This window comes from Chionomys nivalis, chromosome 1, assembly GCF_950005125.1.
Source record: "Chionomys nivalis chromosome 1, mChiNiv1.1, whole genome shotgun sequence".
Lineage (NCBI taxonomy): Eukaryota > Metazoa > Chordata > Mammalia > Rodentia > Cricetidae > Chionomys > Chionomys nivalis.
The window spans coordinates 22,642,721-22,666,327 of record NC_080086.1 but is presented as its reverse complement, the minus strand read 5'-3'; the positions used below and the strand labels follow the sequence as shown (position 1 = coordinate 22,666,327).

Here is a 23,607-nt window from a genome sequence, read left to right as displayed (position 1 = left end):
AAGGATGACCTGTGTTGCTGTCTGTCTGTGTGTGTCTGTGTATTTTAACCTCCAACCCCCTTGCCCGAAGCTCGCGAACTGGGTACCAGTGCACAGAGCGCAGACACGGGGGCGGTGCGTGGCAATTCTTCACCTGTCTTAACCCTATCAGAGAACCATTGAGTGAACATGTTTTACTCAACATGTTTCCAAAGGTATCAATAGTGTTGGGAGTTATTATTCTAGTGAGGGGCATTTGATTGGAAATCACAGCAACAGTGATGACTGAATCTGAACCAAACAGCAGGTATTTAGGAGTGCAGGTAAAATTGCTCACCACTGATGAGGTAGCCGATGGCTTTGGACTTGATTGCCTCCGACAGCTGTTGTGTCTCATTCAGATAGTTTAGGACATAGATGTTAGGAACAAAAAGGACCATATTTTGTTCTCCACAGCCATAGGGCATCTTGAGAAGATTTTGGAGGTTTTGCATTGCAGAGCCTAGTATATCGCCTGAGGAGTAAAAGGTTATTACAAATTAGAGGGATATGGAGTTGGTTTGTGCTGGAATAAGAAAATATGAACAAGAGGCCATGTTACTAATGGAATGAAAGACAAAAAGAATTATACAAAAAATGAGAAAAACAGAGAGCAGGGAAGAAATTGAATGGCAAGAGATAACATCTTTTCTGGTGGGCCATAATGTCTGGGAAAATGGAATTACCATTTTCATATCTGCTAGGCACACTATCACCCTGTTGATCACTGAAGATGAGGCACAGTCCTTATCAGCTGTCAGAGTTATCCAAAGCATACAGCAGCTGTCAAACCCTCTTCCTCTCTCTCACACAGGGTAGCCCTGAACTTGTGACTCCTTCCTCAAGTCAACAGCTGGTGCCCGTCATGCATGGCGAGGCCCCGTGTGTACTGGGCGTACAGAGAGAGACAGCCGTTATAGCTGGAGCTGAGAGACTTACCCAGAACAGAGTGTGTAGCCCTGGCAGATCCTTCAACCACATTGGGTGGAAGGATCAGTGACCACTCGTCAAGTAATTCAGTATCTAAGAAAGAAGACAAACGAGATATTAGACAGTAATAGTGCGCGTGGGGAGGGGTGAAAGAAACACTCTATGTTGTCATGAATATTGTTCCTCAACATTATCTAGATGCAGTCTTTTTGTTTCTCTTAAACCTTAAGCAATTTCTTGATGCAATTCAGTTTCTCCCAAAGTCACCATCTGTTTCACGGCAAAGTTCATATGGCTTATATGTTTGTACTAAATGTCTATAGCTTTTCTTATAAGCATATACATTACAAAGGCTCCCTTCTTTCCCCTTACGGATTATATTAATTCTCTCTCTCTCTCTCTCTCTCTTTCTCTGTGTGTGTGTGTGTACATACACCCACGAGCCAGGGTCTCTCACTGAATCTAGAACTTGCTGCTTCAGCCAGACTGGCTGACCGGTGGTCCTCTGGGGTCCTCCTGCCCCTGTTCCTCAGTCCCCTGGTGTTGACTGGGATTACAGTGTAATTACAGGTAGTCTTACTGTCTTGCTCAGATTTTGTGTGAGGGCTGGGGACCAAGATTCAGGTCCTCAGGCTGGCACAGATAGTGCTTTACCTACTGAGCCGTCTCCCCAGCCACAATTCCTGTCAATGTTAATGTTTTTACACAGGCCTCGATCCCACGAATATGCACTAAATGTGTTATTGTGCTGGGTTCTGCCTTACATGGTGACTTTCAAAACTCATTTCCTAACTTTTTAGAGCTTTTACTTTTACGAGAAGGGTTAGGTAAGCAAGTGAAGATGTATTTAGTGAGACTGACGTTGGTGGCTCCTGGAGAAAGTTAGAAGAGGCTGTTTCAGGGCTGAACTAGTCAAGTGTGGGCAATCGGGAAGTGGAGGGCTGGGGAGGTGACTTGCTATAGAAAGACTCCTCGATAAAGTCACTGTGTTCAGAGCCCATCAGTAAGTCATGGAGTAAGATATGTCCAGGAAAAATGAATCAAAAGGAAAAAGACGTTAGAGCCTGAAGTGTGATAATTGTCCCAAGAGGAAGGAGAAGGTTGGTGTGACCGGCTCACAGTGAGTGAGAGACAGAGCATCAGGCCATGATGTTAGGGGTAGGGAGGGCTTGAGGGTGATGGTGAGGGTTTTGGCACCGTGGAATGTAGGAAAGGTGTGGCAGAGGAAGGACAGGTTCTGATGGATTTGACATGTTCTTGAAGGGAACCTCCTTGCTGTACAGGGACAAGAGGGTATGGTCAGGTGGCCAGTTAGGAAAATGCTAACTTCACTTTTTTTTTTTGAGACCTGGTCTTACTGTCTTGCCTTGGTTGGCCTCAAACTTGTGATGTTTCTGTGTCATTTCTCTAATGGCTAGGGTTTCAAGCATGTGCCACCACGTGCAGCCCAGTTAGAATGTCACTGAAATAGGCCAGCCAGAGAGAAGGGCTACCGTAGAAGGAGATGTGGCGAGAAGTGGGTAAATTCTGATATAACTCGAAAGTGGAGTCGATTATGTTTGTGAATGGATTGGAGTGGAGTAGAAGAGAAATAACATGATAAAAGCAGATACAATTTTTTATTCTTGACATGTAGAAGAATGAAATTGCCACACTAAGAGATGAAGGGAGTTGGGAGGAGCACATAGTGGGGCCAGTAGTGCTTCCCTTTGCCAGCAGGGTGGTTTTGAGGTACCTGTTAGACCTGCAGTCCTGTAAGCACGGATGATGGCTAAACAGGAATTCAGGAAGCGGATCTGCACCAATGAAGCATGTAAATCTGTGGACTCTGGCACTCAGTTGTTATTAAAGCTATGTCCTAGGTCTGGGGAGGTGGCTTAGTCAGTAAGGTGTTTGCCTTGCAAGTGTGAGGACTTGAGTTCGAGACCCAGAACCTGTGTGGGGAGGAAATGCCAGACGTATTGTAATCTCAGCTCTGGGGAGGCAGAGACAGGCAGATTCCATGGGTTTGCTGGCCAGCTGGCTCAGCTTCCTGGGTTAGTGAGGGACCTTGTCTTGCAAAAACATGGTGGATAGCACCCAGCTTACAATGCCTATGGTTGACCTTTGTCCCCCATATACATGCACATACATACACCCTCCACAGGAACATGAACACACACACACACACACACACACACACACACTGTATGTAGATGAGACTACCAAGAATATTTCCATGAATGGTCTCTAACTCACGATGGTTCCAGTCACTATAGTGTGAAAGTGATGCACAGTCAGTGGAAGCCATAAGCACCTAGAATTCTGAGCATCACCCTTTCCCTGGACCAGTGATGAGGGATGCAGCATTCTCTAGTGATGCCGGGCAGACACAGCTGTCCTCAGCTTCAACTGAGCCAGCATGGGAAGGAATAGAAGAGCAAACAATTGTGTTGCTAATCTATGAGAACCCACAGGTTAGGTATATGAAATGGAATTTTGACTCATTATTTTCAATTCGTGATGGACTTAATAGGTTGCAACCCCTTTGTAAGTTGAAGGGCATCTCTATAAGGAATGGGCTTGTAGGTAAAGCCTTACCTTGAGGAACATTCTAGATGGCATACAACTTTTTAGATGGAGATCTTTATATGGTCAAACTAGCAGTATCAATCAAATACTGTTGGGGGAGTCTTTGTTGGTATTCTAGAGATACTGCCAATCAAAGCATAAGTATGGAAATATTTAAATTACTAATGTAACAGTACAACCGAGCAAGGACACACAGTTCCTTCAATAGCCTCAACATAGTTTGAGGAGGAGTTTTACAGACACAGATGGCTTAGAAAGAATCTTGTCCCAGGTCAAAGCTTTTAGTTCTTGTCACTAACCAGGAGCTTTCCAGCAACTTTTTCACCATGCCTCTTTTTTTATCCTTAAAAATATAATAATAATGATAATATAATATGATAATATCATCAATAGTATTTATTCTTTATTCCCTTGGGAAAATTGAGCATATTTTGAGAGATTTTCATCAAAAAGGGCTTTTCTTCATGAGATATCTTTAGGTTTTCATGGAAAGAGCATACAAGTTTTTGTTTATTTTTTTCTTCAGAGTAAGCCGTATCCCAGAGATGATTTTTCCACAGCTACAAATTGCTTACCTTGAGAATTTTGTGTTTTGTTACACTTACCTGATGCACACAGTAGTGAGTTGAATGTTTGTTCCTTCTCGATTCCTTCAGGCTTAGAGTTGAAAAAAAAAAAAGGTAAAATGATACATAACATACAAAACCAAACCAAACCAACCAAACCAAACCAAACAAGACCCCAAACTAAACACTTTGAAGTACACTGAGCTATAGACCCATGCACAATCTTGGAAGTGAATTACAGTCACCCAGATTACAAACACACACAATGTCATACGACAGACTCAGTACTCACACACCTCGACTATCAAGGGCTTGACTACGGTGTCCTTCCGTACGAGGGCTGGCACTTTTGCCACCTCATTGCCACACAATTCTGCAGACTGCAAAGCTTCTGCGGTGGCTGTGAAGTTCACCTCCCCTGGGAGAGAAAATTTTGATGGCTTTAAATGGTAATACTCGGGCCAGGGAGATGACCCAGCTGTTGAAGAAAGCTTGTTGCCAAGCCTGACACCCCGGATTTGATCCCTGGGACCCACATGCTAGAAACAGAACCAGCTCCTCACAAGCTGCCACCTGACTTCCACATGTACATCCTGGCACACATGCACAGTGAATAAACGTATTTGAAAATTCAGAAGAGCACAGTTATACTGTGCTAAGTCCCCCCCCCCCCCCCAGTGTACACAGTGGTTTTCTGCTTGGTTGTTTTAAATTCAAGAGGAGAGAAAACACAGCCAGAGCAAACCATTGCAACACAGAGCATGAAATCAGTCAACAGCTTTGACACTCACCCAGTGACTTCGGGGTCACAGCCCAGGACACAGTTTTCCTTCCATTTCCATAGATACAGTGAGAGTCTTTATGGTCTCCCACTGGGACTGCCAGGAAATCAGGAGAGTTCTCTAGGTCCACACGGATCTGTCCCCAAACCCAGACAGGCAGAGAGAGTCAGAAGTCGAGGGTGCAGACAAGGTCAGAGACTTTGCGATGTGTCATAATGGGTACACACTTTGAAATTTAGATTTTTACACATAAGAATGGTGCCAATGCCTGGCACTTTTCTGCACCAGTGGAGGAAGAGATGTTTCTCTAGACAGACTTTAAATACAAAGTCATTTAGTTGGGCATGGTGGCATAGTCCTATAATTCCAGCACACTGCTGGTTGAGGCAAGAAGGTGGGCACTTTTAGGTCAGCCTGAGCTGTGTGCACAGTGAGACTATCTGCCTCAAAAAAAAAAAAAAAATCTCAAAAGGAAAGACTAATCATGTGGAAACCATATCTGAATTTAGGGAACATTTACAAAACAGCATGTCACCAGAAAGCTTTTCTCTGAGTAAGTTCCTTTCTGAAATGAGGGCACGTCACCCAGCTCTAGGAGGGGTCTGAAGAGCCCTAGGTAATGGAGGGTGATGAGGTTCGCACTCGCTTCCAGAGAAGTGCCCTTACCCGAATGCAGTGAGACATATAATTGAACACGGTAGCTTTGAGGGTGAAGGCTTCTCCGCGCACCACAGAGTAGGGGAGGGTGAGTTCCAGGAAGAAGGGCTGGAAGACGGTGAGAGAGATGGTGGGGGAGAGACCGAGGCCGGTAGCTCTGGACAAGCAGAATGCGCTGGCCTTCCACTCAGTGATGGAATCAGGGACCTTCACTGCCAGCTCACTGCTGCCTGATATGCTGGTGTGGAGGAGAAAGGGCAGGAAAAAAACAAAAACAAGAACAACCAGAATGTGGTGACTCAGAAATCAAGTGCAGCAAACATGGGACTAGATCTCGGGACTAGATGCTTCTGTTTGGGGTTCTCTGGAATTCCTCCTCTTCCCCCACCCCTGATCTGTCTCTCCCCCCATTCTTAATGTCTTCTCCCCTCCCTTTCTCTTTTCCTTTGTTCCTTTTCTTTTCCCCTGGTGGAGAAGACAGCTTCCAGTTTTCTGTTACTTCTGTAAACCGGGAGCCACATAAGGAGGAGAAGAAATGTTTCGCTGTGAATGGAAAGGATTCGGAACCAAGGACAACACCAAAGTCCCAGAGCAGGACTCATACAATCACCTATGCTAAGTCCCAGGGGCACCGAACTCACTCCAGTGGCACCATGTCCCAGATCCAGGTCTCCGGGAAGTACTTCCTCACGGTCTCTCTTACTTCCTCCACTGAAAATTCTCCCTCCATTGCCGAGTCTACAGCCATCGCATAACTCATTCCTCTGATGTTCTCTGCTACGACTCCTGCCATAGGTAAGACTTGAGGTGCTATTGAGTAGACAACACGCAAGCCCCACAGTGAGACCAATTCTCATAACTGACTTTGAGTGGTTCTTGTTTCTTAAGTAGGAGAGGGACATCTACCTGATAGTAACTTTTTTAAAAAATATTTTTGTTTATTACTTTTTATATTTTATACATTTGTTCTATTGCTTCATGGACTAGAGGTGAGTATATTTTTTCTTTGTAAAGCAAACATAACTTTCTCTAAGATGGCTGTTCTCTTGAAATGATAGTCATGTTTCACACTGGCACTGGCAGTCAACACCAAAGACCAGGAAAGGAAATTCACTGCAGCCAGGTTTCAGAAATATGACTCATTTAACAGTGCACAAGATAGAGACACAAGCAGTAAACAGTAGGCTCTTGGAATGTGTGTGCTACACACCCTAGCCTTGGACACGGATCCCAGCTCCATGCGGGACTGTGTATCCCAGTCTAGAGGTTGGGAAAAGATGGGCAACAGCAAGAAGGTCTCTGAAGATGCCACAGCAAAAACTAGGCCATGGTCAAAGGTGTGATGAGTCGAGTGCTCCCTCACTTGGCGTCATCGATTTTGCTGTAACCTTGGCTCTGAGCAAACTACGTGTGCACTTTGCACTGCCCATCAGTGCTCGAAACACCTGGCACAGACTCCAGGCTGGTGTGTGCTGTGAGCTGCGCTAGTTTTGTTGTCCACAGAAAGGCTGCTGCCCTCAGAGAAGCATAATGGCCGAATTGCAAAAATAAAGAGTTTTAATATTTTCCTTTCAGCACAGAGACATCGGGTTGGTCTGTCTCTGGATTGTATCATTTAGAATGTCTGAGTTTTAAAAACTGCTGCTGTTTGAGTTGTTGGCTTGAGTTTGATTAAAAAAAATGGTTCAATGAATTTTAGTGTGGAATTAGCCCGGAACTGCCAATCATTTCTGAAATGGCCATAAACACGTGACTACTGTTTTTACTGTGTGTTTATGTGAAGTACCACTGTTAGCACTGATGAGGATAAAGCTAACATAACAGCCAAGGCTGAGAAACACTGAAGATGCTTCAGGTCCTATAGTATCCAACACGCATCCAAAATTTAATCCTTTGTGCAAGAGAGACGATCATATTCATCTCATTAGCATGCTTATTTGCCCTTGTTTTTAATAAATGGCAAATGCATAGGTGTACCAAAGAATTGTTTTAAAATAAATTTCTTAATCATTCACTGTCATTAAATATTTTACATTCATAGCTGTTTGACACAGCTACATGCCAGGGTTGCATCTGAAAAGAGGCTCCAAGTGCACAAAGTTTAACAAGTCCACTATTCACCACGGGATCAGGTGTCACTACAGCTGGTCCTCGTGACTTCACCACGTGGAGCTTAAGGTGGTCATTGGTTGATGGGAAGTCAAGGAATGGGAGGGAGTTCCAGGGAAACAGCTGTGCAAATGTAATCACAAAGGTGGAAAGGCACCTTCAGAGGTTAATGGAAAGCCTCTCTAGGGTAGAATGTGTATTTCAGGAGTGTGCTTACCATAGTCAAACAAGTCATTAGTGTAATAGAATAAAACGCTGTAGAGGTTAGGATAAAGATGTCTTTTAAGGCAAGACTCAGTGAGGCAAAAGAAACAGACTCACAAACAGCTTCTGTGTGAGCCTAAAGATAAGCCACATGGAGCTCAGCCACTGAGATAGAGTGCTGGCCGTGGCCTGAAGCTCAGCCACTGAGATGGAGTGCTGGCCGTGGCCCGAAGTCCAGCCACTGAGATGGAGTGCTGGCCGTGGCCCGAAGCTCAGCCACTGAGATGGAGTGCTGGCCGTGGCCCGAAGCTCAGCCACTGAGATGGAGTGCTGGCCGTGGCCCGAAGCTCAGCCACTGAGATGGAGTGCTGGCTGTGGCCCGAAGCTCAGCCACTGAGATGGAGTGCTGGCCGTGGCCCGAAGCCTCAAATGCTGTCACGACTGACTGAGCTGTGGTGTCTACAGAAGGGATGTGAAGAAGCGAGATGATTGATGTCTAGGATAAAAAAACAATTTTGACAAGAAGAGGGAGAGAGGGGAGGGATGTGGGGGAAGAGAGAAGTGGGGAGGGGGGAGGGCATGCTAGGGAGAGAAGCAATAATCTCGTCTGAGTTCTATTTTTGGCAGAAGATGTGACTTGTGAATACATTGCCAAAGGAGTTGAGTGGTGCCTAAGACGTACATGTATATGATATACATGTATATGATGTATATGTATATATGTATAAGCCAATTGTATAAAAACATTCTTTAAACTCCCACCCTACCCCAGTGAAACATCATTTTTTTTCTCCTTTTATTCTAGCAGACAAAGAAATCATACATTTACCTCTATAGCTGCTTCCCATTCCTGAATAGGCACGAACCGGCTGGCAAAAGCGTGGTTTGTGGATTTTGGAGTTGGTAAAAATATTTAATCCTACAGACTGGAAAATATTACATGTTAAAGCATATTGGAAACTCCAGAGAGGGGACTTAAATTGTTCTCAGCTAAGCTGCAGTCCTCTATAGGAAGAATTATATATGTTTTAAAGGTAAAAACAAGATTTTAGTCTATTTTGATAAGATAAAATTTAGTTCACAGTCTGGATATATTTAACGCTCATGGCTCAGCTTAGTTGTAATTAATCTTAAAAATTTACATTGGCCACCACACCCTGTCTTGAAAAACCAAAAAAAAAAAAATTTACATTGGCAAATGGGACCCTGTGAAATTAAAAAGTTCTGCAAAGCAAAGAAACCAGTCAGCTGGTCATGAAGGCACTGTCTACAGAAGGGGAGAAAATCTTGACCAACTGTACACCTGACAGAGGATTAATTATCTGCAATATATAAATAGCTAAGAAATCCTAAACAACAAAATATCAACCCAATAAGCAAACAGGTTAATGAAGTTAACAGACTGATAGTTCTCAAAAATGAAATGTAAGTGGTCAAATAACATATGAAACGAGTTCAGCTTCCCTAGCCACTGGAGAAGTGCAAATCAATCATACTGAGATTCCCTGTTAGTCCAGTCAGAATGGCAGTCATGAAGGAAAAACACAACAGCAAACACTGACGAGGAAATGGTCACTGCTGTTGGCCGTGTAAACCAGTTCAGTCACTGTGGAAGTATGGAGGTTTCTCAAAAGACTAAATGGAGGTAAATATTCCATATGACTCTACTATCCCTTTACCTAAAGCACGCAAACCAGCCCACCATGGAGACACTTGCACTCCAGTGTTCACTGAATCACTGTTGGCAATAGCTAACTTGTGGAGCCCACTTAGGAGTCCAAAACCAGAGGCATGGATGATGGAAGTGGGTCATCTTTCTATCTGTTGTTTCATTGGTTAAGTAATAAAGAAACTGCCTTGGCCCCTTTAATAGGACAGAAAATTAGGTAGGCGGAGTAAACAGACAGAATGCTGGGAGAAAGAAGCCGAGTGAGGAGTCGCCATGATTCTCCCATTCCAGACAGACGCAGGTTAAGATCTTCCCTGGTAAGCCAGCTCATGGTGCTACACAGAATATTAGAAATGGGTTAGATCAATATGTAAGAGCTAGCCAATAAGAGGCTGGAAATAATGGGCCAGGCAGTGATTAAAAGAATACAGTTTCTGTGTAATTATTTTGGGGCATAAGCCATGCGGGCGGCCGGGTGCCGGGGACGCAGCCCCGCAGCTCTTATTACAACAGAGTGGCACCCAACGTGCTAATGAACTCCACGTAAAACCTGAGAGGGCTTAAAAAGGAGAGAGAGAGAGAATTTAAGACAGCTTTTTGCTGTTTGTGGATTGCGTGCCGCAAAGAAATTGTCCTGACTCAGCAACAGGAAAAAACTGGCTGTTTTAAAATGCCGGCTTTCTGGGCTGTGCCGCCATTGCGATCTCTGTCTGGCTCCTGCAGGAGACAGAGCTTTTGAATGGAGCATTTGGAGTAAAGTGCTACGATTTGTTTGATGGCAACTAGACTCACTGTGTGCCTAAAAGGAAGTCATTTTGTGCTGCGGCTCAGAGGCACAAACAGCTCCACCACGCTACTGGTGCAATGTGCAAGGATCAGAGGCACGAGCGGCTCCGCCATGTTGGACTGGGCGGGGCAAGCAGGCAGTACCTGTTTTTGACCTAGGAATGTCACAGCTTAGATTAAGTGCTTAGCGATTTAAAAGCACAAAACAAAGTGCTCCTGGATAGTAAAAAAATTAGATTCACAATAGAACTGATTCAGACACTGTTGGATGAATGTACGTAGGCTTGAGAGAGAGAGAAAAATATATATAAAGAATAAAGTTAATGTCTTAAAAAAAGGGTAAAGTCTTTAAAGAGACAGAGTACAGATAGTTATAGATTAAAAGAAATAAAGAAAAATAAGCCACGTAAAAATGGAAAATTCACAGAGAGTCTGGATTCTTTGTATTATTGTGTTTTCTTTAAAATTTTTGACTGTAAAGGAGCTAAGTACAGAGAGACATTTCATTATATGGGCTGCCAAGCTAAACCAGAATGGATATAAGGGTATTATGATTTCAGAATATGGGTCTAAGGATATGATGCTTTGGAGAGGGTCTTCTTTTGTTTTCACAGAGGATGAGACTCTGTGGATTGTGTCTATCCCAATGTGGTATGATAGACCACGCCCTCCTGAAAGGTTGCTGTGAACACCTTCAGAAAATTACTTCATTCAACTGCCGACTGAGATGACCCTGGCACACAGGTTACACCATGAAAGACCTAATTAACGACGCCCCCATTCAGCAGGAAGCAGTTTGGAGAGAAAAAACTGCGCCCATATTCCCAAATATTGTTTATAAATGTTCTTTTACATTTAAATGGGGATATGATATAGATATGAATAATTTGCATTGGTATAGATTTTAAGGTCAATTTTGTTATATGTATATGTATTTCTGATCTTGATTAAGGTATTGTGATTGTGTAGTTCATTTAAAAATGTAATGTATAATTAGGAAATATAGGTTGCTACTGGATAATCATAAATAATAGTCAAGCTTGTAGTCATGTTAGTTAGATTTTCTAGATATGCATAGATATATTTCAGCTAGATAGGCATTCTTCATATCTTTCAAAGACTGCAGAATATGGCATTTAAATGTTTTAATAACTTAGGGCTTTTCATGACAATGAGACACGTCTGCTCCTGGCAGCACCAATCTACTTCAAGAGGAAGATGGGCATTGAAGAGGCTCCTTAAGGAGTTTGATAGCCATTTGGGCAAGAAACTGCTCTTGCCCAGACTGTTGCATAAACTGGACACAGAGAACCCGCAGAAAAAGGACTGCTGAACTTGCCTAAAGGTGAGATGGTCTTTCGGGGTTCCTGACTCATGAAAGAGTCTGCAAGACATTCTGCAGCACACAGCAAAAAGTGACTGAACTGTCTTTGAAATTTCCTGCTTGATGAAAATGTCTGCTGGATACTATGGGCCTGAAGGCTGAAGATGGATGCCCCAACAGTACAAAAGAACTTTGGGTGACTGTCCAGGCAGCGAGATGACTCTGTCATTTCTAGAGTTTTGGATCTCTTGTTTGCTTACGTAATATTATATCCTTCTGGAGTCTTTGATGGAGTTGAAGAATGGTTAGTTATAGTTATAGTTTTCCTTAGTAATGATAAAAGATAAAATAGATATAAATATTGTAACTGTAATTCTTGCTTGATAACTGTTTTGTTATATGTAATTTTACTATGTTAAAGTTAAAGTCTTTCTTTTTTGTTTAAACAGAAAAAGGGGAAATGATGGAGGTGGGTCATCTTTCTATCTGTTGTTTCATTGGTTAAGTAATAAAGAAACTGCCTTGGCCCCTTTAATAGGACAGAAAATTAGGTAGGCGGAGTAAACAGACAGAATGCTGGGAGAAAGAAGCCGAGTGAGGAGTCGCCATGATTCTCCCATTCCAGACAGACGCAGGTTAAGATCTTCCCTGGTAAGCCAGCTCATGGTGCTACACAGAATATTAGAAATGGGTTAGATCAATATGTAAGAGCTAGCCAATAAGAGGCTGGAAATAATGGGCCAGGCAGTGATCAAAAGAATACAGTTTCTGTGTAATTATTTTGGGGCATAAGCCATGCGGGCGGCCGGGTGCCGGGGACGCAGCCCTGCCGCTCATATTACAACACATGGATAAGGGAAAAAGTGTATGTATATGTACATATAAAATACATATATGAATTTTCAGCCATAAAGAACAATGAAGCCATGACATTTGCAAGAAAACATACACAACTGTAGGTAATCATATTAAGTGAACTAAACCCATCTTAGAAAGAAAAATATTAAAAAATATTGCATGTTTTTAATGACTATGTTTTCTATCATTTGTGGTTCCATGACTTTATAAAGTCATGTCTACATATATTAATAAGAGTAGAAGCAAAACATTCTGGGGGACAAAGGGAACACACAGAAAGGGGGGATTAAGGAAAGAGAGGGGACACAATACCTGGGGAATATGATCAACAATGTATATACAGATACTTTAAAGAATTTATCATTCAAATGACTTATATTACAGCTGCCAAGGAGCTACTCATGTATTAATCTCTAAGATATAATATATACATATTTACATATCTACATATAAAGCTATAAAACAGTAAGCCACTGTTACTTAAGGTGCTAGAGAAATTCTGGTAGATATGTATGTGCACAAAGTAACAAACTCAGAGTCTTTTCTGTTGATGATTGTTTGGTTAGAGAGGGTAGGATAAGATTGTAGTGCTCAGAAGCTTCAGGATTTTGCATTTTAACACAGGCTTATCAACCAGCTCTGGAGAGTTCCAGGAGGGATTACCTCAAACACACTGCTCATGTCGTCATCGCCCAGGTCCTGCTTTGGTGTGTACACAATCCCGTTGTGAGTGATATCGTCTACGGTGATGCAGTTTTCGTCATTCCCGCCATAATGAACACCGTGGGGAGGCTTTGCTGGCAGTAACCCATAGATCTGTACATTGGAGGAGAACAAAGGGAAACTGTTTCTTGTTCTCCTGTTGAGAGAATTTTAAATGGGATAATGCTCAATATGGAATCTAAGCCACCATGTTGTGTTCGCCTTTGCTGCGTGTGTGCTATCAGGGATGAGGCAGGGAATCATGGAAAAAGACTGAATGTCCAAGTTTTTGATCTTCTTGTGCATAAATACAGTATTTAAAGGGCTGAGAGGATGGCGATGTAGCTCAGTTGGTGGAGTACTTGTCTAACAGGCATGAAACCTTGGATTTCAATCCGAGCACTACATAAACCAGGCATGCTGGTGCAAGCCTGTAATCCCAGCGCTTGGGAGGTGGGGGCTTGTGGATCAAAAACTCAAGGTCATCCGTAACTGTCTTATGAGTTCAATGACAGCTGGACTATACGAGACTCTTTCTAAAAAAACGAAGTGAATTTGTCAGCATTGGTCTAAGTGTAGAAGACTATGAAGGCAAGAGCTAGAGGCTGGCAGTTTTCAGGTTAACAGTGCAGAGGGAGGCAGGGTAATGCGCACACAGAGACAACTAGATGACTTCTGAACCGTTTGTCTTAGCTACCCTGGTCTCAGTAGTGCTGGACCTGGAGGCAAGAAGCTGAGGATAACTGTAAAACTGCTAAAGACACCACAAAGCCAGTAAGCAAGGATGTTTCTTTGAAAACACAAAGACATTTTGAAGGCATGTTTGAAAAGAAACTATCTTTGCCCACTCTTAAGACCAGTAAGTGCTTGATTTTAGAGAAAGCATAAAAGCCCGGCATCTTACATAATCTGAGTTGTTACAGGCTAGCAAGTGGATTGGAAATTTAGTTCCTCTAAAATGTATTGAAGCATGCTCTCTCCATAATTAACACATCCTATCTGTGTTTTATTATTTATAACCTGCAGTAATAAGACCTATCCCAAATTATTATTCACTGGTTAAGAAACACCAGAGTAAAACGCAATGATTCTGTAAAACCCTGTGCCCAGCGACTGTTAGGGAATTACGTCATACTAATCATGCTGAGGCTCTTGTCCTCTGTGGTCATGGTTAATAAAAACGGTCTTATCATGTCAGCATTCCCTGACACCAAGACCGCAGTGGGACTCACTGACTGAGGTGAGAGCTCGGCTTCCGGCTTCAGCAGCAGCACGCTCTGGTCTACCGCACGGAGGGCGCAGAGGGACAGGGGCGTGGCTGTGACCTTCAGGTTGGCATCAGAGGCTGGCAGGCTCTGCGCTGGTGAGAAACTCAAATTTACCTGTAAAGAGAATATGGTTATAGCAATATCTTAAAAGAAAGATGGCTTGACTCTCTCCTCCAGCCCATTCTGAGTTTCTCACTTCCAGTTTCTTTTCCCATCTCAGCAGGTTTACAACGCGGACTTTTCTAGGGGCTCTTCATTCAGCATCTGCAGAATGACCCGGAAGTGTGGCTCGGGTTTACTTTTTTTTTTTTCTTTATGTAGAAAGTTGATGTTGATCCCTCTGAAATAGAATCCAGTATGGTACTGAAAACACTCCTGGGAAGAAAGACACAAAACCTTGGGTGGCTGACCTATCAAAGGATAGGTTGTAAGGAGCTGGTGAGATGGGACACCTGGCCTCCTCCAGTCATGGTCACGTGACATTCTAAAGCAGGGCAGTGCTGATGGCCACTGGAGATTTACTGGGCCATCAAAAATTAAATATCTAATATGCACTTTAAGATGTATATTGGGAAATTAAAAAGTTTCTTAAAATTAAAAATACCTGAAGTTTTAGTACAGAAGAACAGAACAACGGGAAATTGTCCCAAATTTTCTTAGGGTTTTGATTGTGCTTTGGCCAATAGAAAGTCATGGGTGAGGGAACTGTTGTTTTTCCCCTTGATGTAGATATTTCTTAAATTTCCTTTCCTCCTGCTTGCTTGTTTTGCCTTATTCCAGTGTGTTAGTTGTGCTTTATCTTATTTTACTTATTTTCCTTCAGAAGTCTGTTGTCAGTATGCTCAGTGAAATTACGATACTTGGGTCAGTGAATTTCGCTGCAACAAGGGGTCACTTGGAAATCATGCTGTCATGAGATGAACATATGCATCATAGCTCGACATCAACTTGTTATATGATTTTTAGAAAATTTAAGTTCATTAGAATCAGTTCATGTCTATGTCAAATGAACAAGTTAGCTATTTGAGATTATGATCAACTGAAAATATTATTTGCCAAGAACCGGACATGTCAGGAAAACGTAAAACTGCTCCCTGTCGCAGGACCCAGAAGGGACACGGAATGTGCATCCTGACGGAAGCTGCACTAGATGCAGGAATCAGTGCTGTCTTTAATGCATAGGCCCAGCCAGTGGAGACTAAAATTTGGGTGAGGTTTCAGAGGAAGAGAGTTACTTATTCTTTTATTATGATGGAATTATAGGATAAATGCCCAACAGCCTGACGATGTGACACCCAGGACTTTTTGCTTTGTGTTTTTAGGAGGAAGGATTGCATGGATGCAGATTAGACCATGGGGTCCATCACATCTGAGCTGAAAACCTCACGTGCCACTTTCATTCCACTGCAGTCCAGGGAAAATCATCTCATGTGGGGTGTACCACTCCACAGCCGAGGAAGAAGAAAGCTAAGACAGCAGTTGTTCATCTCGGGGACTGAGCGGTGTCCACCCCTGGGTTCAGAACCATTTTCTTTTTCTCATTTGACTTGTTTTTAAGTGAATTTGAGACAGGATCTTGCACACAGCCCAGGCTGGATTTGAACTCAGTGTGTACCCCAGGTTCTGCTGGGATCAGAGGCATGCACCTACCATATTTGCCCTGTGTTGTTCTCTCTTACTTAGCTTTCCATAATATGCAAACATTTGCAGGGCTAGCTGCCAGAAAAACAGTTTAAACTAATACATATTTAATGTGTACACGGCGTCTTAATGGGAAGACGTTTTAAATAGATACAGTTTCTCTCTATCCAGTAAAAGATGGGAAAAAATAGATTGGTTTGAAGAGATGTGTCCCTGTCTGACCCCAGGTCCTTTCTCACTCTCTCAAGCCCCCCATTTGCTCACCACGCCATCGGGGGCCTGAATTGGCGACTCTCCTAGACCCGTCCTCCTGGCATCTCTGTGGCAGTCGGTGTTCTTGTGAGTGTTGTGTGAGTCTTCCTTTGTGTGATCATCAGTGCTTTTTTTTTTTTTTTCTGTTGCCATTGATCAACGTGAGAGGGCATTTGATCTGGAGTGAATGTACCTTTGAGCTTCCTTTGAGAATTTTTATGGTTTTACTCAGAGGCATTTTTCAGATTTGAATCTGAGTGGAAAGTAATCTTTTTCTGTCAGTTATATGCTGTCAGGCAGTTTCAAGTCTGGAGTGTGAGGCGTGTGATGAGGGGAGACTAACTCACCAGTGAGGGACTGCTGCCCACTGCTAGAGTGGTGTGAGCCAAAACTTAACCCTCCCGGGATTTCCCTGGCAACCATGCACGACCCACAGCGGAAGACCCTGGAGCTGATGTAGGAGGCCCACCACACGAAACTCACTGAAGACCCAAACAGAACCTACCCCATGTTCCTGACCCAACGCCCAGCTTTAACAGTGTTCCTTAGATGGAGCATAATAAAAGATCTTGTGACAAGTTACTTTTTTATATTTAATCCTTACTACAGTGTCAGGAACCTGTATACTTTCCTGACTATATTCAGGAGCTCAATTTACGCTCAAAGCACACACTCTTCTGCCATGACTGGATCAGGATCAGAGGTGTGCCAGGAGATAGACGGGACAAGATTGACAGCCTGGTGAAACAGCATTTTCAGTGGAAAATCGGTAACAAAATGTTTTAAAATAATTTAAAAGTTTGATATGGGACCTGGAGAGATGGCTTAACAGTTAAGAGCACTAGCTGCTTTTCCACAGGATCGGGGTTCACTTCTCAGCACCCACATGGCTGTTCCAGAAGATCCTGTGACCTCTTCTGATCTTCACAGGTAACAAGCACACATAAGGTGCATAGACACACATCTGGGCAAAACAGCCATAGGCATAAAATAAACGGATATATATATATATATATATATATATATATATATATATATATATGTTTTCTGTAGACTAGATTTTGAAATCCACATGAGTCTTTTAAATTAAAAAAAAAATTCTGCCTGTGGCCACCTGTTTTGGGCAGTACCAGCAGATGGCTAACTTGAGAGGTACTTGGGGGAAAGCTAAAGAGCCCTGTGTGGTGACTTTAAAATGGGCATTAAGCCAGCTATGGTGTGCATGACTTTAATCCCAACACTTGGAAGGCAGAGGCAGGTGGATCTCTGGGAGCTCAAGGTCAACCTGGTCTACTAGCAAGTTCTTGGACATCCAGGGCTACACTGAGAGACCCTGTCTCAAAAAAAATGAAAATAGATATGACTTATTTATTGCCCACACTTATAAAGGATAGAATAAAAGGATTGGGCTTAGACATAACCACCCACCTTATTGGCAAAACACTTTTCGATTTCGAGTTTCTGAGTGTCGGCAACAATTTCTCCATCAGGTAAAATAGCATAGATGAGCAGCTGGGCCACTGGAGCCATGCCTGGCTCCACTTGAAGTGGGAAGGAAAATACCCCTTTCACTGGAGAATGAAGAAGATTCGAGATTACGGATTAGGAGTGGACTCTTGATTTTATATTAGAACAGCTATTAAAATATTTAAGAATTTATATTTGAGTCACGTAAGAAGGGCTCACACTTTTGCCACCCCTTGTGTGACGTGGCGCTTGATAAGTGCACGCTGAACAAATGACGCTTTTATAGGTACAACTTTAATTCTGTCCTCCGGTTCTGTAGGAAAACCACTTAGTCTATGGCTCTATTTCTAAAGGTTTTTATATTTTATTTTATGTGTATGAGTGCTTCGCATTCATGCATATCTGTGCAGCATATGTGTGCAATGCTCACAAAGGCCAGAAGAGGGTATCAGATCCCTTGGAACTGGAATTACAGATGGTTATGAGCCACTGTGTGAGCGCTGGGAATTGAATCTGGGTCCTCTGGAAGAGCAGCCAATGCTCTTAGCCACTGAACCGTCTCTCTAGCCATATGTACACACACACACACACACACACACACACACACACACACTGATAACACAACTATAGTGAGACTGCAGAGAATGAAGAGATGCTACAGACCTAAGAAGACCCCCATAGTGAGCTGACTTTAGAGTAACGGATGCTGCATCTTTATTAGACTGGTAGAATTGTGAGGCTAAACGTCCTCAAGGAAATGTGCTGAGTAAAAGTCATGGTCTAGTAGACATCTCAGTGAAGGCGTAACATAGTACAAACAGTTGGTTAGGAAAAACAGATTGAAAGTAGTGCCAGGTGTTTGGAGATTCAAGATGGCGGCTTGATGTTTGGAGATCCAAGATGGTGGATGGATAGTAGTCACCAATCACTTCCTCAGCTTAGGGAAAAATCAAATCAACCAGAGAGCAGCGGCTTTCAGAGGTGAATGGCTGCGGAAGCACGCCAAGTTCAGAAGTGAAGACACAGACTACTCAGTTAGGGAAATGCAAATCATGTTTACAATGAAATTCCACTTCATTCCAGTCAGAACAGCAAAAAAGAAACCATAAAGAACCCAAGCTCTAGCAAAGAAGTGGAGGAGAGGGAACCTCTAAATGCAGAGAACGCAATTTAGCATAGTCACTGTGGCAAACAACATGGAGGATCCTCAGTAATCGGAACATAGATTAACCATATGAACCAGCTATGCCACTCACTCTTCAGTGTTTATCAAAAGGACACGAGATCAGCATTCAAAAGAGACGCCTAAACATCCACACTTTGGCTCTGTTCACCGCTACCGGTATATGGAATCGACTTAAGCATCCATCAACAGATGAACAGGCAAGAAAATGTGGTACATTTAGACAACAGACAATTACTATTCAGCCACAAAGAATAACAAAACTATATCATCATCAGGAAAATGGATGGAATTGGAGGATGCTATGTTAAACAAAACAAGCCAGATAAAGAGATTAGTATTATGTGGTTTTTCTTATATAAGGAAAAATAACGACTCAGAACTATAAGAAGAGTCCAGGAAGGGGAAGGGGAGGATGGGCAAGAGAATGGAGACCAAAGTATGTTCCATACATGCTTGGAGACATCACTGTAAAACTCCAGTAATTTGTGTGAACAATAAATATTGATGATTATAATGGTGAAGAATTTAAAAATCTGCTGCCAGTGAGGGCTATGGAGGAGGGGGATTCTTGAAGTACAATGGCGGAAAGTCTAGTTGAACCATGTCCTGAAGCTATGTGGAAAGCAAACGTAGGGAACGGATTGAGGTGTTCAGAGAGAAGCCTGATGTCCAACCTGGTTTCTTCCTGCTATGATAGAGATGGTTTTTGTATCTTATCTGTTGCTTTCATTGGTTAACTATTAAAGAAAACTGCCTTAGCCCATTTGATAGGCCAAACCTTAGGTGGGTGGAATAAACAGAAAAGAATGCTGGGAGAAAAAAGCTGAATCAAAAGTCGCCATGATTCTCCCACTCCAGACTGACACAGATTAAAATCCTCCCTGATAAGCCAACTCATGGGGCTACACAAAATATTAAAAATAGGTTAAATCAATATATAAGAGCTAACCAATAAGAAGCTGAAACTAATGGGCCAAACAATGATTAAAAAAATACAATTTCCATATAATTATTTTGGGACATAAACGAGCCATATGGGCAGCCAGATGCCAGGGACATAGCCCGCTGCTCCATACAACACTGCTATGCTGGGGAGGTGATAACAGAGTTGCTCACCACGGAGCAAGCAGGACTTGATAATTGTTGGAAACTCACATTGTCCAACTTCTAAGGAACACAGAGTGATTTCTGGTGATTGCACGTTAGAGAGAGAAACCACATAAAGGATGTCATCTTGCTAACGTCATAGAAAAGTGAAAATGCCACCATGTTCCACCCCAAAGCTCGCTCTTCAAAGTTCCCTTGAAGAGATTATAAGTGTGGCTGACAGAGTCCCCACTCCATCTGAGCAAAAGCCAAAATGAGAGGAGCAGTTATCCAGGAAAATCCATGGAGAAGCCCTTGTCCAGCAGGATGTATAATATTGTGTGGCATATAGGAGGACGACATGATTCCTGAGGAATTTACCCAAAAAGGGTAAGTGAAGGGAGGGCATTTGATCCCTCTAAGTACCGGACACAAAACCAGCGTGCAGACACATGCCGTGTTAGCGGAAAAGGAAGGGTGGCTTCAAGTTAAGAGTCAGTTAAGAGGACAGAGGACAACCAAAGAGGACAGGTCTGTGTTGGGATCTGGGGCTGTTTGTCTAGGTGGATTTCATATCTCTGTAGAGCAGTGGTTCTCAACCTTCCTGATGCTGCGACCTTTTAATCCATCTCCTCATGTGGTGGTGACTCCAATTATAAGATTATTTCATTGATACTTCATAACTGTAATTTTGCTACTATTATGAATCATAATGTAAATATTTGATATGGAGGATGGCTGATAAGTGACCCTGAAGGGGTCATGACCCATAGGTTGAAAAACGCTGTTCTAGATGGATGATTTTTCTCCTTGGCTTGGATTGTATTTATGCTTAATTTAGAAGATTTGAGATGATGCGATTTGGAACTGGTTTGTTGTGTATGATATATGAGATTTGGGGGCTCATATAAAGGCCATGACGGATTGAGGCACTTGTTGATGGAGAGACTGAATTTGACTTGTTGGATGTATTTGTGGATTTTGGAATGATTGTGATAAGCAGAATTTTAACCCTGGATATTGGATCTCGGGATCTTTGAGTATGTTGTTTTATGTGGCAATAAAGTCTCTCCAGATGCTAAACCAGGACCTTGAGATGTGAAAATTAGTTTGAATTATCCAGGTAGAGTCAAGGTCATTACAAGGATGGTTTTCAAAGGCAGGTGAGCTTTGAGGCTGGAGCTGGCTTTGAAGGTAAAGGAATCAATCAGGACATAGCAAAGGCACGTAGGAGAGGCAAGGACATTAGGTCCTTCTAGCAGATCTAAGGCAGTCCTGTTAATACACTGACTTGAGCCCAGTGAGGCTTCTGAACAGAAATGTGTTATATGCCAGGAAATGTGTGGTATCACATCAAGGCAGCAACAGGGATCTGTCACACAAATACCTGAAGAGAAGTTTTCTTTGGTCATTTTTTTCTTGCATTTTGATTATTTTTGACTTTTTGAAAATAGTTATAAATTTAATATTCTTTCATTCAGGGAAAATACCCTAAGATGCAGAAGTGTTCAGAGCAGCTTCCTCCAGGGATAATTGAGAGCTGCATGCACTTCCTGTAATGTGAGAGGGCTTCCATCTTGCCCAGAGGGTTTGGCAAGATGTGAGGGCATAAAAAAGGGAAGATACTTACTGTTTCCCTGTTCAAACGACAACAGGTGGGTTCCTGAGCTAAAGATGCTTCCCCTTGCTTTTATCTGAAGACAGAAGGAAATCCATCGTAAGGCCTGTCTGCCTAGCTTCAGCATACTTACGATATATAATCAACTACCATGTTACTGCAACTTAGGAGTTATTTCTATCACGGTATTTTCCTCCCACCATTTTCCTATATGTACATATATACATTTTAAATAATAAGTACACAATTTTGTGTTTTATGTTGTTCAATATTTATCATTCCTAGGAATCTGTGAAAAGTATGTATGTGTACGTCTTTAGCACCTACTGTATGTGAGGTAAACAGTGGAGGTAAATGTAAAATAGAAGTATCCTCTGCTGTTACTCTTCCTTTAAAATAAACAAAACTTGCTCTCTGTGGGCCTGATTCTGAAATCAATATATATAATCAATATATGAAATCAATATATATATAATAATTAAATATATAATAATTACGTGGACTGTTGTTTCCAGTGTTCAGGTGAGCTGACTTCTACTCATTTTAGAGCATGAAGTCCAGTAAATTATCCAAGGTCCCAGGACCATGAAGAGATGAAACAGAAATTAAAACTCTTATAAATCTGTTACCTCTTCAAAGAAATAAAGAAATGTCTAGAGTCAATATTTCAGTGGTGAACAGGAAAAATGATGAACTAAAGCCTGAGTAATTTCATAGGAAGCAGTTTATCTTTTAGTACAACCCCCCAAAAACTCCAATATTAACACTGATGTCCTACAAAACCTGCTCTTCTGAGAGGAATTTAGTAAATCTGGAGTTTATACAATTAGAAAGAGATGCAGGGATTCTCATTCTTACCAGATAGTAAAAGGTTAAATCTTTTTCATCCTTCAGGAGGTCTCTGTTCAAAATGTATTGTGTCCGAATCTCCTGAGTTTGCCCACAGGACAAAGTACCAAGAACAAGTTCAAGATGAACATAACTCTTGCTCGGGGAGAAGATACGAGTTGCGGAATGATGTGCTTGTGTGTGGAATTCACTAAGCCACCAGTTATCATAGCAGTTATTGTTTTCCTTGTAGGAGACCTAATGGGAAAACGAAGAGCACATTTGTGCTTAGTGTCTGTCTGTCTGTCTAACTACCTATACAATATCTTTTTGTAAAAAATATTGTAAAAAGTCTGTTTTCTTAAGTCGATAGCTGCTTTCCCACCTCCCTCTTAATGGTCTGTATTCTGTCAATTATATTTTCAATAAATGCTGATTGGCCAGTAGCCAGGCAGGAAGTATAGGCGGGACAACCAGACAGGAGATAGAGGTGGGTCAATGAGAACAGGAGAATTCTGAGAAGAAGGAAGTTCTTTCTGCAGTCCTGACCCGGCCACAGAGCAAGCAAGATGTAACTGCCTCACCGAAAAAGGTACCAAGCCACTTGGCTGACATAGACAAGAATAATGAGCTAATATAAGTTGTAAGAGTTAATAAGAAGCCTGAGATACTGGGCCAATCAGTTTATAACTAGTGTAGACCTCTGTGTGATTTCTTTGGGACTTAATGATTGCAGAAACTGGGCAGGACAGAAAACTCAGTCAACATCTCAAGTTTATTTAAGCTTCTGTATCTCAGGTTGGCTTTAAAGCTTACACTTCTTCCTTCTGTTTCCTAAGTTCTGGGATTAAGAAATGCTCACCCTGAGTCAGATGTGGTGGTGCACACTTTTAATCCCAGCACTCAGGAGGCAGAGACAGGTAGACCTCTGTGAACTCAAGGCTAGCCTGCTCTACAGAGTGAGTTCTAGGACAGCCAGGGCTGTCTCAAAATCCTCTGGCCCAGAAAGGAAGCATGAAGAAAGGAAGGAAAAAAGAAAGGAAAGAAGGAATGCTCACTGTGCTTGTAAGGCTCATGTATAATTT

At 42.4% G+C, this 23,607-nt stretch overlaps 1 protein-coding gene across 1 annotated transcript in view; it reads right to left on the bottom strand.

Moving 5' to 3' along the window:
• LOC130886847 (pregnancy zone protein-like) overlaps window positions 1-23,607 on the bottom strand; it is a 50,661-nt gene that overhangs the window by 8,725 nt on the left and 18,329 nt on the right. The window contains exons 12-24 of the mRNA XM_057789051.1: window positions 22,553-22,780; window positions 21,707-21,770; window positions 17,766-17,908; window positions 14,409-14,558; window positions 13,138-13,290; window positions 8,656-8,763; window positions 6,166-6,341; window positions 5,534-5,762; window positions 4,877-5,003; window positions 4,382-4,503; window positions 4,125-4,176; window positions 958-1,041; window positions 317-493 (exon numbers count right to left, since the gene is read on the bottom strand). Of these exons, the coding sequence (XP_057645034.1) occupies window positions 317-493; window positions 958-1,041; window positions 4,125-4,176; window positions 4,382-4,503; window positions 4,877-5,003; window positions 5,534-5,762; window positions 6,166-6,341; window positions 8,656-8,763; window positions 13,138-13,290; window positions 14,409-14,558; window positions 17,766-17,908; window positions 21,707-21,770; window positions 22,553-22,780 (1,813 nt within the window). The remainder of the gene's footprint in view (window positions 1-316; window positions 494-957; window positions 1,042-4,124; window positions 4,177-4,381; window positions 4,504-4,876; window positions 5,004-5,533; window positions 5,763-6,165; window positions 6,342-8,655; window positions 8,764-13,137; window positions 13,291-14,408; window positions 14,559-17,765; window positions 17,909-21,706; window positions 21,771-22,552; window positions 22,781-23,607) is intronic.